General features: G+C 49.3%; 5 protein-coding genes; 3 read left to right on the forward strand and 2 right to left on the reverse strand.

The window, feature by feature from the left end:
• Window positions 1-113: 113 nt before the first annotated feature.
• FFUJ_01468 (probable chitin synthase CHS-4) lies at window positions 114-3,827 on the forward strand (the record flags this gene model as incomplete). XM_023578373.1 has 2 exons in its annotated part: window positions 114-3,345; window positions 3,394-3,827. The coding sequence occupies 2 exons, from the start codon at window positions 114-116 to the stop codon at window positions 3,825-3,827; spliced, it is 3,666 nt and encodes a 1,221-aa protein (XP_023424103.1).
• Window positions 3,828-4,696: 869 nt separating this feature from the next.
• FFUJ_01467 (related to protein kinase CDC5) lies at window positions 4,697-7,810 on the reverse strand (the record flags this gene model as incomplete). XM_023578384.1 has 3 exons in its annotated part: window positions 4,697-5,236; window positions 5,285-7,426; window positions 7,475-7,810. The coding sequence occupies 3 exons, from the start codon at window positions 7,808-7,810 to the stop codon at window positions 4,697-4,699; spliced, it is 3,018 nt and encodes a 1,005-aa protein (XP_023424104.1).
• Window positions 7,811-8,713: 903 nt separating this feature from the next.
• FFUJ_01466 (uncharacterized protein) lies at window positions 8,714-9,402 on the reverse strand (the record flags this gene model as incomplete). XM_023578395.1 has 2 exons in its annotated part: window positions 8,714-9,286; window positions 9,337-9,402. The coding sequence occupies 2 exons, from the start codon at window positions 9,400-9,402 to the stop codon at window positions 8,714-8,716; spliced, it is 639 nt and encodes a 212-aa protein (XP_023424105.1).
• A 1,013-nt stretch (window positions 9,403-10,415) lies between these two features.
• On the forward strand, window positions 10,416-11,183 carry FFUJ_01465 (uncharacterized protein; the record flags this gene model as incomplete). XM_023578406.1 has 3 exons in its annotated part: window positions 10,416-10,465; window positions 10,538-10,756; window positions 10,808-11,183. 3 exons carry the CDS (start codon window positions 10,416-10,418, stop codon window positions 11,181-11,183), a joined length of 645 nt encoding a protein of 214 aa, XP_023424106.1.
• A 2,726-nt stretch (window positions 11,184-13,909) lies between these two features.
• On the forward strand, window positions 13,910-14,463 carry FFUJ_01464 (uncharacterized protein; the record flags this gene model as incomplete). XM_023578417.1 has 3 exons in its annotated part: window positions 13,910-13,967; window positions 14,024-14,340; window positions 14,398-14,463. The coding sequence occupies 3 exons, from the start codon at window positions 13,910-13,912 to the stop codon at window positions 14,461-14,463; spliced, it is 441 nt and encodes a 146-aa protein (XP_023425447.1).
• Between the last annotated feature and the right edge of the window lie 889 nt (window positions 14,464-15,352).

Below are 15,352 nucleotides of genomic sequence, written 5' to 3' on the forward strand. Positions count from 1 at the left end.
ACTTCCCTCCGACCCAAGGGTCAAGTCCCCTGAAGCTCGGCGCTCAGCCCGCATAAGCTTTTAACGTCTGGCTTACGAGGTTTGTCTCCTTCTAACATTGCTCTGCTAGGACGATGTCTCTTCCCGAAAGGCCGGGTGCAAGCCCGAGTTATAATCAGCGCAATGTTTATCGCAACTCGCCCTCAAGGCGATCGAGACCTGTCGATATCGAGACTGGTGGCTACCATGCTGTAGATAATACGGCTCAACATCAACGTGGGAGATCCGGTTCTTCGTTCGCAGAGTCAATCGGTGTTAATTCAAATACAGAGAGCATGCCTCTGTCGCCAACATCTCCCGATGGCCACTCACGTCGCGCTGGCCCAGATCAACCCATATCCCGAAAACGAAGCTTGATTCGCCCGGAGAGAAACAGAATCGACAGAGACCATCGCAACTACCATTACCACAAACATGCAGCTCACATGAACGTTCTGCCATCCTCAACAGGAAACGACCCTATTTACGAGGACTTCGAAGCTTCGACAGACCGCTCCAATTCAAACTTGAACGACGGTGGTTCGGACAGTTCCCCTCGACAAAGACGAAATGTTAGCGGAGAGCAGGAGAAGGGCGCTGCTGTGGCATCTACCATGCCTACCCCAGATCGCACAAAATCAGGTAAGATCAAGAAGAGATCGAAGCGCCATTCGAAACCGCCGAAGCGTATAGAAGAGCAGCTTCGACCGCCTACCTTCTGGAATGTCTATTGCGCAATCGTCACTTTCTGGGCTCCCGGATTCATTATGAAGTGCTGTGGTATGCCAACGAGGGCGCAGCAGAGGGCCTGGCGCGAGAAGATGGGTCTTATCAGTATCATCCTCGTCATCATGGCCATCGTTGGTTTTCTGACTTTTGGTTTCACCGCAACGGTTTGCGGAGCCCCTGCCGAGCGACTACGTGTCAATAAGGTTGACGGCGGAAACATGATCTTCCACGGTGTCGCTTACGATTTGTCGAAGTCTCATCACCCCCCTGCCCAGGGCATGCCTCTCCGTTCGGACGGACTAGGTCCCAATGTTCTTTATGATCTTCCCGAAAAGCACGGCGGACAGGATGGTAGCTTTTTGTTTCAAAATGTCAACGGCCGATGCAAGGGCTTGATTACTCTTGCTAAAGACTCAGATGTGCCAACCAACAAGGATGGCGATCTGGCCTGGTACTTCCCTTGCACAACCTTTAACCAAGACGGTTCAAGCAAGGTTAATTTGACCACACCATACTATTCTGGTTACGGCTGTCATACGACGCTGAACTCTAGGAATGCCTTTTACCTTGACTTGAGTGGTTCCGCAGATGTTTACTTTACCTGGGACGACATCAAGAACAGCTCGCGTAACCTCATAGTCTACTCTGGAAATGTTTTAGACCTTGATCTCCTCCGTTGGTTCAACATGAGCCAGGTCGATATTCCCAAGAGGTTTGAAGAGTTGCGAGACAAGGACTCGGAAGTCAACAAGGCTATTCGTGGCCGCGACGTTACTCGCATGTTCCAGTCTTCTTCAGACAAGAAATACGCAGAATGTTTCGAGGAAATCATAAAGGTTGGCTCTGTGGATACTGAGACGATTGGTTGCATTGCCTCCAAGATCGTCCTTTACTGTGCGCTCGTTCTCATCCTTTCAGTTGTCGGTGTTCGGTTTCTGCTGGCTATCATCTTCCAATGGTTCCTTTGCCGCAAGTATGCGCCTACTAAGACCTCCCAGAGTTCTGACCGTAGGAAACGAAACAAGCAAATTGAAGATTGGTCAGAGGACATCTACCGTGCTCCTGTAAGACTACCTGGAGATGTTGGAAGCACTGTCTATGGATCATCAGACCGAACAAGCAAACGAGGATCTTTCCTCCCTACTACTTCTCGATTCTCGTCTGTCGGTGGCCCTGATGTTCGGGCGTCAACTGGACGCCGCATGCCGACAACCATGGCTAGCCAAGGTGCCTCGAATCAACTTCTGACACCCGGCTCAATTTTCAAGCAGGGCAACGACAGCCGTGCCAGCTTCCTTCGATCTGACCCCTACTCGAGCACGCCTACTGATGGACCCGGCCCCGCTGGTTTCATTCATGATGCTGTTGTTCCTCAGCCTCCTTCTGACTGGATGCCCTTTGGCTTTCCATTGGCTCATACGATGTGCTTGGTCACTGCATACTCTGAAGGAGAGGAGGGTATCCGAACCACTCTGGACTCGATCGCAACTACCGATTATCCCAACAGCCACAAGGTTATTGTTGTTATCTGTGACGGTATCATCAAGGGCAAGGGTGAAACAATGTCGACACCTGACGTATGCTTGGGCATGCTGAAAGATCACTCTATCCCCCCTGACATGGTTGAGCCTTTCTCCTACGTGGCTGTCGCCAGTGGTTCCAAGCGTCACAACATGGCTAAAATCTATTGCGGCTTCTACGATTATGGAAGAAATTCTCGCATCCCTGCTGATCGCCAGCAGCGAGTGCCCATGATGGTTGTGGTCAAGTGCGGAACTCCTGATGAAGCCACTAAGTCCAAGCCCGGTAACCGTGGAAAGCGAGATAGTCAAATTATCCTCATGTCGTTCCTCCAAAAGGTCATGTTCGATGAACGAATGACAGAACTCGAGTACGAAATGTTCAACGGCCTCTGGAAGGTTACGGGAATCTCGCCTGATTACTACGAAATTATCCTCATGGTTGACGCCGATACCAAGGTTTTCCCTGACAGTCTGACACACATGATATCTGCCATGGTGAAAGATCCTGAGATCATGGGTCTTTGTGGCGAAACCAAGATTGCCAACAAACGCGACAGCTGGGTCACAGCTATTCAAGTATTTGAGTACTTTGTCTCTCATCATCTTGCCAAGTCGTTCGAGTCTGTTTTTGGTGGTGTTACTTGTTTACCTGGCTGCTTCTGCATGTACCGCATCAAGGCGCCCAAGGGTGGTCACAACTACTGGGTTCCCATCCTGGCTAACCCCGATATTGTTGAACATTACTCTGAGAACGTGGTCGAAACTTTGCACGAGAAGAACCTCTATCTGCTTGGTGAAGATCGTTTCCTGACAACCCTTATGCTTCGAACATTCCCCAAGCGAAAGCAGGTCTTCATTCCCCAAGCAGTATGCAAAACCACTGTACCGGACGAGTTCATGGTGCTCCTTTCTCAGAGACGTCGTTGGATCAACTCTACCATCCACAACCTGATGGAGCTAGTTCTAGTCCGTGATCTCTGTGGTACCTTCTGTTTCTCGATGCAGTTTATCATCTTCGTGGAACTAGTCGGCACTCTGGTTCTCCCTGCTGCTATCGCGTTTACCTTCTACGTCGGTAAGTAATGTTTAATTCTCAACGTGACACAATCACTGACAATCGCAGTTATCACATCTATTATCCACTCGCCACCACAGATTATTCCCCTAGTTCTCTTGGGCTTGATTCTTGGGTTACCTGGTCTTCTCGTTGTCATCACCGCACACTCTTGGTCCTACATTGTTTGGATGCTCATCTATCTGCTGGCACTGCCAATCTGGAATTTTGTCCTGCCTACTTATGCTTTCTGGAAATTCGATGACTTCTCATGGGGCGAAACTCGAAAGACAGCTGGCGAAAAGACGAAGAAGGCAGGCCTCGAGTATGAGGGTGAGTTTGACAGCAGCAAGATTACCATGAAGAGATGGGCCGAATTTGAACGCGACAAGCGCTCGAGAAGCGGCTATTGGGGTTCACGTGAGAACGTCGTTGGTGGTGGTGGAAGCTGGACCAGTCCTCCTGGTCACCAGTATAATGATGAGTACTTTTCTGATGCTTGATTTCGGGGACATCGGATTAAGGGGGAAAACGTGCTGACAGCGAACGGTGTTTTTGATGATGATGGAATGCATGCACATATATGTAATAGGGGGTAACATTCTTGAGGCCAAGTATTCATGTTCTGATGCCCGGGATGGGCGTTGGTGGACAAATGTCCTAATTTTGTATAGAGTCAGTTGGATCGGAGATGGCGTTACTCCAGCGACTATTTGTGAATAGTATAATTTGACTGTTTTTAAAGAAAAGGTTATGCATGCCAAGTCCGCGATGAAGCGATGGTTGTCATGCCATGAAGATTATGACGAAGGTGTAACATAGATATAAAACATTTCAGCTTTTATGATCTGAGGGCTTCTTGCTTTCATTCATGGTAGATTCATGGTAGATTCATGATCTAAGAGCTAAGTGTAATGAAATTTAGCAAGTGTTGTGCTTGGCAATAATTGGGGGTGGTTTGCGCGTATGATATGCTTCATAAATATCATCACTGAAGCTCTGGTAAAGATGATATATGCATCACCTTTCTGAACGTAAGACGAGAAATGCGACGCAGACGGCGCCGATGACTTCCCAGTAGGATAGCATCAATTTTCAATCGTTGCTATCCAATAAAATCTCAAGGTAGAATTTTCCAACAAGACACAAGCAGTTGTCATTAAGAGGCTGTTCAACTTAAAGCCAAAGCCTAAGGTAACTAGTCCATCAAGTCCAAAACTCCTTTCGCCATGCACATCTTCTCGTAACGCCGACGAGCCGCAGAAACCAACAAGCGACTCAGTGTAATAACCCTACATGGAATACATCATTTGTTCATGATGGTCGTCAACAAGAAATAGACAAAAAAACGCCTCGCTCTCCTCGTGCCATATCATGACTCTTGCTTTCTCGAGTGATCTACATCCTCTCCGAGTTCCCAAGGCTTTCGAGGGTCGACGTAGGTAGAGATACGCTGATCTCCCCATCGAGCTCCGACAGTAACCCATACATGTTTTTGGGGTGCGTGGTTACTGATGGTTTCCCGGTGACCACCCCAGCGAAGACGGGATTCTCGACTCATTTGACTGTTGCCCAGGCCACCATTGGTCACCCATTCCTTCACGACATCCTTGATAAAGACAATCTTGCGTCGGAAATCATTGGCAGCAGGAATACCCTGTAACTCAGGTGCGATCTCAGGACGTCTTCTTGTTGTGGTTGTGGTTCGGCCAGCGCGAGGGGCTGCAGGCTTTGCCTGGAAGTTTAACAATGTCTGCAGAGGGTACGATAGCATCGCTCGGTCATCAAGTGCAGCGGCACCGATAGTGCCAGTGGCTGCTAGTCTCTCAGCAGCGTCCTGAGGGAGGTGCCAGAAGTGACACCAGGTCCCTGTGTGGTCGATAACGATCTTTGTATGATCGGGGAAATTGAACTACGCAAGTCAGCTTGATGTCAAAAACGTCCACATGCAGTCACGTACTTGAAGATGGCCATCGCAGAAGACCCAGCAACCAACATCTCCGAATCGCTGGTAAAATGTGACGAGCTCAGCTACTGTGCCCTTCTGCCCAGGGGACATGGCACCAGCCGGGTCGGTCTCTTCAACCGGCACGAAATCGTCCCGTCCAAAAGCAATCATGTAGTTAGCAAATTTCTTCCAGAGAATAATTCTCTCGCGCTTCCGATGCTGGAAGATGTCCCTACCGGGCTGCATCTTGCCCGCAGTCCCATCTTCTTTCACAGCCACTCGAAATTGCTCTGGAGAGACAACTACCTCCGAAAGGCCAGCCTCGCCATTATTCTCGAAGAACTTGATAGGCTCTGTCATTGGGAGAGGCTGCACCCTATCCTCGTACGTCTCGTCCTTACCGCGAACGATATGTCTCTCGGCACCGCGAATGAATACCCCAGCAGGAGGAAGCAGGGCGGGCTTGCCGTTTTCCGTGGTTGGGATGTCTCGAAGAATGCAGCCAACACTACCGTCATTTAGGATATATCCAAGGCCGAATTTGTTGGTGTAGTCTACCCATTTGACAACAACATGCGGATGCGGTGGTGCAACAGTCTTGGATGATATTATAGCCATGGTCCTCGAGTTTAGAGCTCGTTCAAGTTCATTCTGAAGACGATGTAGACGATCCAAAACCGCGTCGGGCTTCGTTCCGGAGATTCTATCTTGCCGCTCGGAGGCGCTGAACAGTGTTGCAGGCCGCATGCCAGTAGTATCCTTCTTAGGGGGTGCAGCTGGCGCAGGAGGGGCTGTGGTGGCAGGAGCAGATGCTTGGCGGTCGAGCGAAGGTCGCTCAGAAAGCTGTCGCTCTGCAGGTTGCTGGGACGCTGCCCTTGCCGGAGGTGCTGACCGAGTCGAAGTTCGTAGGCTCTTGCCGACAGACTCAACAGTTTCCCTTAGAGGAGCTTCTCGAGGCAGTTCCTTTCGTGTTCTTGTACGTAAGCTCTGGGAAGCCGAAAGCGTTGCTTCGGGCGCTGGGCGGGGTTTTGCAGATACCATAGTGCCTGTTGGCCTGTGTTGCATCCTCTGCTGTGCAGCAAAACTCTGAGGAGGTTGACGAAGGAGACCTGTCGGTGCTCGTTGAGTAGCTGACAAAGGGTCTTCGGTAGATACGCTTGCCTGTGCAGCCAGGGATGCTGTATACCTGGCCTTTATCTGCTGTTGCTCCTTCAACCACTCTTCGAATGGTCTGTAGACAATTCCTTCTTCGAGAGGGATCATTGGTGTCAGCCCAGCCTTTTCCTCAGCGGCCATCTCCTTCCACGTCTGAGTGTGAACCACTTGAACTGGGGCGTAAGGGCCGATGCCACACTCTCGACACATATCTTTGAAGTTCCTGTATGATTGTGCTTGTAAAGCACTGCTCATTCGAGTGGCGTAAAATTCCTCACGGTCCGGGGGGACTTCTCTCAGGCGTGAGCTCATTTCCGCTTCGGTAGGCATATAACCACAGGTGAAAAAGGGGTGTTGGATAATTTCCTCCGGTTCCGGTCGGCTTTCAGCATCTTGAAGCATCGTGGCAACTAGTTCCTTAGCTTCCTGGCTGATGTATCTTCGTGATGTTTCCGCCGATGGCCAATCATAATCCCTCTCTCGAGCTCGGCGGTAAATTTCGTCCGTGGTCGAGGATTGAAACGGTGGCTTCGATGTAAACATGGCGTACATGATGATGCCCAGGCTCCAGATGTCAACCATGTGGTCATGCCCCTTCTTTCCTTTCTCCAGAATCTCGGGAGCAATGTAATTAGGTGTTCCACACAAAGTTGTGCGACGGATGGTGTGCATATCGCGACCAGTCACCAACAGAGCGGCAAGACCAAAATCACCGATCTTCGCGTTCATCTGTGAGTCAAGGAAGATGTTACCCATCTTCAGGTCACGGTGAATGATGCCCTTGTTGTGCATGTACTTGATGGCACCAGCGATCTGAACTGAGTAAAAGCGGACTTCGGGCTCAGTGAGACCTTTCCTTCGCTTCACCATATCCATGAGAGAGCCGTTCGGACACAATTCGAGAATCAGATATGTGCATTTTTCGTATGAAAAGGCTCTTAAGAATTGAACGATATTTTTGTGCTTCATCTTTGAGTGAATCTGGAGCTCGGTTTGGAACTGAAACATGTTAGATGTGTGTCAATGCGTCTTCTACCTGTCACAAACCTTTTGTTCCATTTTGGGAGGCATGTGGCTCTTGACAATCTTCAGAGCAAATCGCTGCTTTGTGGGTAATAATTGGCCACTGTAGCAGACTGCGAAGCCACCCTTTCCGAGCAGTTTACCAACCTGATACGTTGCTCCATCAGGTCGATCGGTGCTTGGAGGCTCGGGGACCTCTGTAGGCGGAGGTGGAGGGTGTTCCTTCTCCTTGGCGGCCTTGAGTTGGGCGGTCGTCTTTGTTTTGATGTCGGTCACTTTGGGTACTCGTTGGGCGTTGGCATCCCTAGGGGACAAGGCCTCGAGATCGAGGCCGCCTCGGGGCGCTAGCCTATGAGCCATAGCTGATGAAAAGCTCGGATATTGCGATGCGAAAGTTCAACGAGTTTGTGGACGGTCGTTGCCAAGTAGACGAGCGGGCTAGAAGGTCAGCCACCGCTTTGAAGTGTCGCAAGGTTCGGACTAAGATCAAAGGTTAGCAACATCGAAGTGAAGATGGGATGAAAACACCGAGTGCGTGTCCAATGGCTTTATGTACAATAGACGAGATGGTGATCCAGTGGAACCAGTGGGCAGAACTCACGAGACTCGCGACGTCAACATGCAAGACGAATGAAAGAACGTCGCCTATTCGTGCAGTAAAAGCCAAGGACGTTAAACAATGCTGAAAACTGAGATACTGTCGCCCGATGCTATGGGTTAGTATTTGTGAGAGCAAGAAACCGACGAGCGACGCTGAGCGAAGAAAGATGGAGAGAAGCCATCAGTTGCCGCGACTGGTGGTTTGTGTACTTTCTTAGTAGGCTGTTGCCGCTGGCAACCACAGAGCTGGGGCGGGTCGTGGAATCGTCCAATCAAATAACACCCTGTCCCGTCTGTGCCTCTGGCTAGCCAATCAAGGAGTTTCAATCCTTGAACGACAAGGCCAGTATTTTGGCCTAGATTTGCTGAAATAAAGCGGTCAATTGGTAGGTAATTTTCGTACTCTTGTTATGAAAGGTTATCTTACATCGTAAGTCATGAATATCTAAGTCTATAGTGGAGAAGAGGCTATAATATGGTAAGAAACAAAAGGGTGCATAATTACCGAGTACCAGCTATCCATTGTCCAATATTTCATCTGTCCATGGACGAGTCTCCCTTTCATTTCGAGATTTGAACGTGCTCAAGATTCGATCTGGTTGGCTTTCCTGCTTGCAGAGGGTTTCCGGGCACATTTAATTTGGTGGTACGCCGATTTGAGTGTTATGATACTTGTAACGCCGGGACTAACAATTGATTTGTCTTGGGATCCCTCAATTGGCGCAGTGTCTCCTCCAAGCTTTCAAATCTTTCCTTGTGCTTCTTTTCCGCCTCTTCTAGCTCGTCTTCCCTCTTCTTCAGCTCTTCCAGTTTCTGGTCCAATTCTTCTATGCGCAATTTGTTCATGTCGGGCTTTTGTGACGACTTCCAGGTTTCGTAGACAATCAAGGCAATGGCTACCGAGAGGATGAACGCATCTCCAATGACATCGGCGAACAGATCGACCGCTTTGTTCTCGGGAAGTGGCCTGAATTTGCGTCTCCAGATGTTTTGAAACGGCATGCTCTTCTTGGGGAGTTCGGGAGCCTGCTTTTGTTTGAGCTGATCGTCTCGTTTCTGCTGCTCTTCGGTCTTGACCGTTGGTGCTTCGGCCTTTTCTTTGGCTCTTCGTTCAGCGTCTGGGTTCCGTAACAATGCGACTGACATCCTCATGTTCAATTGATGCATGTATTGTCCGTATCGGGCTGCGAATGCTCTGAACCGGGGGTGATCGTGTGCCTGAGCTTTGATGTGATTCTGAGGAGCTATCAGTGCCTGGCCTAGTTGCGACAGGGGATATTTCGTACGGCGCCATATTTTGAGACATGCCTCACAAGCAGAGACGCAAGCTTGAATAGCGGAAGAGGAACCATGAGTGCTGGTGGTCTAGGAACTCTTGGCTCCAGTGTTGAGAGCTGCTTGCCAAGTAGATTGGATATTTGATCGCTGGTGGAGCTTCTGTGGTGGAGAGTCAATTGAAGCTCGAATGGCGATGCCACATCAACAAAGTGCACAATACAGAAGAGACCGACTCGTTTAGACGGCAAGGGCAGATCTGATTCGAAGGCTCACTGATGATATCAAAAGCAAGTACGTCATTCTAGGTAGTTAATTAGATATTTCGAGGACCTACTGGTAGAATCGATGCCGCCTCTTCCGGAGCCGTGATATTCCGTGCTGACATACAAGAAGCTTAGATAGTAGATAGACCAGGGTGAGAGGCTTATAGAGCTCTGATTGGTTACTTAACTCATTCCCCATCTACACAGAGCGAAACTACTGTCTTGATTGAATTGACATTCACTGACAACAGTATTTCCTTCTTACGATCACGTTGGATGGACAGAGAGATCCTCTTTAGGCAAGTTGCAGTAAAAAATTTACCCTCCGTACCTCGGCTTCTCAGTACGAAGCCAGAGGTATTGACAGCCCCCGTGTCATCGACTGGTGATATAAAGCTCACTCTCTGGGCAAGAAGGGAGCTTTTACATGAAATATGTCGGCGGCTGTGTTAAAGATGATATACGCTGAGATTTGGGCCAGCTCAATTATCGTGCTGTCCATGTCTGTTGGTCGCTCTTCCTTCACTAAGTCACTACCTACCACCTTGGGCAAGTGCCTAGGTAGGTAGGTACCACTCAGCTGCCTCGCCTGCCTTCCCTAGGATATATCTTCGATACCTCCCGTCGATGTGATAAATTCGTACCTTACCTACCTTAGTAAGTTTCTACCAGACTTCATTGACAGGCACCACGGCTCAATGCATCCACATCCTCAATAAACCATTCTGGGGCCCGCGTGATCTTCTGAACAGTCATTACTCTAGGAGACTTGCACCTCAAACTTGACTGATCATGTTTTGTTCATCCTTACGGAAGCGAAAAGAATGGGCTCCAGCGGTTCAATCGCTAACATCAAGCCCGTCAACATGGAGAGGTTGGTTATCGATATGATCTGTTTGCTATAAGGTATTATCACGCACGCACTCACACTAGCGTCCCTAGAAAGTAACCTGGAGGCTTGTGATATCACATTTCCGGTTCCTGTTTCCAACAGCCCATCCGCTGCCTTCAGAGCGATTGTCTCGTCTTTGTCTGAACTGCAGTCTTCTGAGGAAAAGGCGCGAGTGGCAAGACTGTCGCTAATGAACGGGGGAGAGCATATCGCTGTGATATTGCTTTTGGAAGGTCACAAGCCCATGGAGTCTTTTTCTCGGCTGCAAATTGAGTACAAATTCACACCACTGGCTTGCCTATCACATACTAACTTACTCTGTAGGATGGTGTGCTCAGGTTGTCCCATCCCCATGATCCCCATCTCCACGACCCAAGATTTGGCCGACTGCCTTGAATCTCTCAGGCGGGATTGCATTAGGAAGAATCACGCTGCCAATACTGAGCAACAGGCAACTAATGATAACTTAGTATGCTGGTGCGTCGAAGGCAAACCTCTTTCAAGAGACCAGGTCAACGTTCTGACCGGAATCACATCCGGGTTCAGGGGCTTCGCAGACCTCTACTCCAGCCCAGGCGGCCAAGCTACAATCTGTGAATACCTTGGAGGTAGCGATGGTGAACGAGTCGTCTCGTTTCTCTCCAATGGCCCGTCGCACATCCGCGAGCAACCAGGACTAACAGATGCACACAATGTGTGATAAGCCAGATAGTTGGTCCCGTTTCCGAGATACTAGGCGGCAACGACGAGTCTGCTTGCCAGAGACCTGAAATGCGTTATGTACAATGGCATGACAATGGTTCAGTGCAGAATAAGATCTTACAAGGAATGTCATTTAGATCGATCATCCGTCCAGTATTCTGGGTCACAAACAGCCTGTGGTGCAGGGCGGTGTCGCTGGAATCATGACAGGCATCTGGCAAAAGTACAGGGATGAGCGATGATACATGCAAGCTTAATGTAGTGCATATTCGACCGCTCTCGCTCGTAACTATTTCAAAAGGAGCTATAGCGAAAACAAGCTACGGAATCTCTATGTCTGTGTCGCTGAACTCGTTGGCCGTTGTTGAGACAGGGTAGCCGGCTAGGTAATACATGTAGGTGATAGACCAAGTATTCAACGGGCAACCGAGTGATGCAGATGTGGCTGACTTGGCTGGTGGAAGCTGAACCAATTAGAGCGATGCTGCAACCGCCGAGCTACTAGGTCGGCGACAATGCGAATCGGGCTCACTATGCCCATGGCAGGCCTCAGGCTCAATTATCACGCACCATCGGATGAGCCGATACTGTCGCTTGCATGTTTGGGGGCAAGTCACAGCTCGTAGTCTTGGTCGATACGGTGAGGGAAAACTGGCCAAGCCGCAGCTCTGTGAGGTGGTATGAGAAGAGTGATAACCGGCACTAGCTCGAGATGATGGTCAAGAAACCAAGGGCAGAAGTGGCGCTATCCACATCAGATGATGGATGGTAACAAGAGCTGTTGGACGCACTCTGATCGGTCCCGAGAGATAGGTTAAGGAAGCGGATCGCAACCGCTTGATCCAAAGATTCGGGATCTCTGAACAAATGAAGCAATCCTGTTTCGAGAAGCGCTTTAATATGGGGGCGCAATGTCTCATCAGTTGTTTAATGACAACCAACATGCTTTTGATGATAACCAACACCAGATCTTCCCCAGATCCTCTTCACCCAACAACTGCTCGACAGGGCAAGTTGCCACAATGAGCTTGACGAGTGGCACAAAGCATCGTGGTATAAAAAAAGAACACCACATGCAGCGTTTAAGTGAACAGGGATTAAAGAGAAGTGGTGGGCGGGAGAGGGGCCAGGGGTCAGGGGTCCGACAGCAAGTCAAAACACCGCAACGTCGGCTGTCCCAGCATCTGCCTCATGTGGTATCCTCCTATGTCTCATGAGAGAGACTCGAGTTAAAACAAGAAATTGGCTACTGATGGCTGTCGACCGAGAGATAGGTCGAAGAGTCTCTTGCTGAGATGAAGCTCATCTAAGGGAACGACGAAGTGATTGAATGCTCTTGGCTCTTCTCAAAGTTGAGTTGTTTAACTGGTTGTCCCGGGCTTCCTTTTAGCTTGATGCGACATCACTCAATCCCTGTCACATCTCTCTCTACCCGCTTCCCATCTTCTCCCACATGGCCGCTAAGCACGCTCATTGGCTTGTGCTCTGCATCTAACCGCCGAGGTCATCACCAATTACCAGCCTTCACACCACTGCGACACATGAGTTTATCGATGTTTGACCACACCAGCCGTGGTAACTGCCAATCATGGCACCTCAGAGCTGCTTGCACCCGCTCTAGCTCCAAGATGATGGACGTCGGTCTGTGTGACGAGCCGCTGCATCGCATAACTTTCACATCCTAGCTCTCTTCTCCCCGCCTTTCCACTTTCCATCGCACCGCCGGTCTTCAGGCGCTTCTATATCGTGAGGCGAATACGTGAAAGTGAAAGATGGCCCCGAGAAATGGCGTGGCTCGTGGCCCGACGGTCCATATAGACCCTGGTTCATTTGTACATGAATGCATTGCATTGGCCTAGATTTTCATACCAAGAAAGAGGCGCATTTTGGCTGTCGTGGTTTTTTTCTTGGCCTTTTCTTAAAAGTCTCAGGCTGCCCTCCACTGCAACTTGCAGCCTCCCCCCCCCCAATCCCTGGTCCTTGAAATCTGTGTCTCTTGTAACGTCTCAGAAGACTCCTGAGTATCACCTCGCCTGGTCATACAATCTTGCGACTACAATAACTTCGGGAAAGGAAGAAGCCGCTCTTGGATGAGACAGAATCAGCCTTGCGATACCGCCACCGTCTCTCCCCAAGATAACCATAACGACAATCCTATACAATGTCGCGCGTGTGCTTGCCACGATTATAGACCATACAGTCGAGTGCGTGGATCTGCCAACCAACTTCCGCGACATCATCGGCTTCATAATCGTCCTTAAACCGTTCGCCCAACGCCAACGTCTCAAACCTCGAGCATCCGCTCTATCCTTATCCACCTCGCTCTCGGCTCAGCCTCAACCGTCGGGATCGACGACCTTAACACATTGGCTTATCCTTCAAGGGTCTCATCTCTTCCTTGATATCATCCGCCACTCGCCCGCTGTTCTTCTTCTTCTCTCACCATTCGCTTCTTTCTGTCTGCTGGCCTGACAGAGTTACTGTTCGTTTTAATACTTTCGTTTTTGTCTTCTCGTCCGCTCTTTTATACCATATCGCCGCTGGCCGGTCTGTAATATCACACCGAAAAAGGACTATTGGCAGCAGTGTTTGGGTACTATACGAATAGACGACAACTTCGACGAGGGAAAACGAGACTGGTTATTATCCGCAAGGAAAAGGAAACGTTTTGGGAACGAGTGAAGGGCAACTTAATCTGGGCTTGACAATCAACATTCATTCATCATGGGAAAGCTCATCAAGAATCACTGGGCCCGTCTCATCATCTTGAGCGCCGCAGCTTGTAAGTTGACCATGGCTCGAAGAACCGGTCGTTTCTTTACTTACGCTACCTTACAGATCAGATTGTGGCTGCCATAGAGTGTTTCTTTTGGCCTAAGATCTTCTGGGACTTCCTTACGCGCACCCTAGATGGTGCAGTAAGACCCGTGCCAGCTTTACAGATAATAAACCTCCTCTTGGGGATTGCCATGCTAGCTCTCGAATGGCCCCTTAACTTCGTCGCCGGCTCAGCTCTCCACCGCTCGCTAGAATTCCGACTTGCCATCCTTCCTCTCACGGCACTCAGTGCTGCTCTTATCTACCAAGGCACAAACGCCGCTATCTACTACCTCATCGGCATGGTCGTATACTTCTGGGGTTATAGCGAAGGCGAGGTTAGTGGCAACTGCAAGCCTTGAGAAATTTATCTGTGACTAACACTGAATTTCTAGATGATCTGCGCAAAACCCTGGACTCTTCCTAATCGTGGGCGCAGCGGCGGCGTTACGCGTGCATAGTCGCAGCTTGCTATGATGGATGTATAATACCAAAAAATACAGAACGGGCTATAGCTTGACTTCTTAATTGAACGCCATCTCTAAACCTCGAATTTTACAAAGAGACACTGTTACACATATACCCCTTTGCGGCGTTTGGCGAATTTTCGTGATATACGAGCATCAGACCATCAGTACTGCGTGTGTACGACTCATCCTGCACCGAGGAGGTTTCATTTCTAGCATTGCGTTTGCGTTTGTTTTTGGATTTTCCATTTGCATGATCAGCGTGGAGGTCTTGGTAGACGAGGATACCATCGGAGAGGGTTATACTGTTTACAGCCGTCTCCAGAGGAACGTCGTGCAATCAGGAGACAAGGAACTGGCCGAGTTGTGCAGCCTTCACGGGCCTGAGGACTTCCGGTGAGAGTCTGCCACAATCCCTGGAGCCAAAGCACCCGCAATATAGATATAATACTACCAAATTGTCTTCAACTGTTCCATGTATGTTTCTGTTCTTGCTTCCTTGGATACCTACATGCAAGTTTGTTGAGCCAAGCCGGAAGGGCAGTTCAGCTTCGTGATTCAAAACATAGTAGAAACAACTAAGAGTCCTCTAAATATGTCGAAACCGGATCTGTTTGTGGATTTTGCCAAGTGGTGGTATTGGCTGATGCTTCGAAACACTCCTTTTCTAATAGCGTTCTTTTGGATCATAAATCAGCTACATATACCTTAGGTTCCCATGTGAAAGCCACAGCACATAGACATGGAGCGTGGTCCAAGCTCATAGAATGAACAAATGAATGAATATATACACATGCACACATAAAGGTAATATTTTCATTGCTGTGTTAATGCCAGAGAGAATCAAATAGAGGTCAGTTAAATTTAAAGCAAGTAGTGCAAG

Source organism: Fusarium fujikuroi, chromosome FFUJ_chr01 (assembly GCF_900079805.1).
Source record: "Fusarium fujikuroi IMI 58289 draft genome, chromosome FFUJ_chr01".
Classification (NCBI taxonomy): Eukaryota; Fungi; Ascomycota; class Sordariomycetes; order Hypocreales; family Nectriaceae; genus Fusarium; species Fusarium fujikuroi.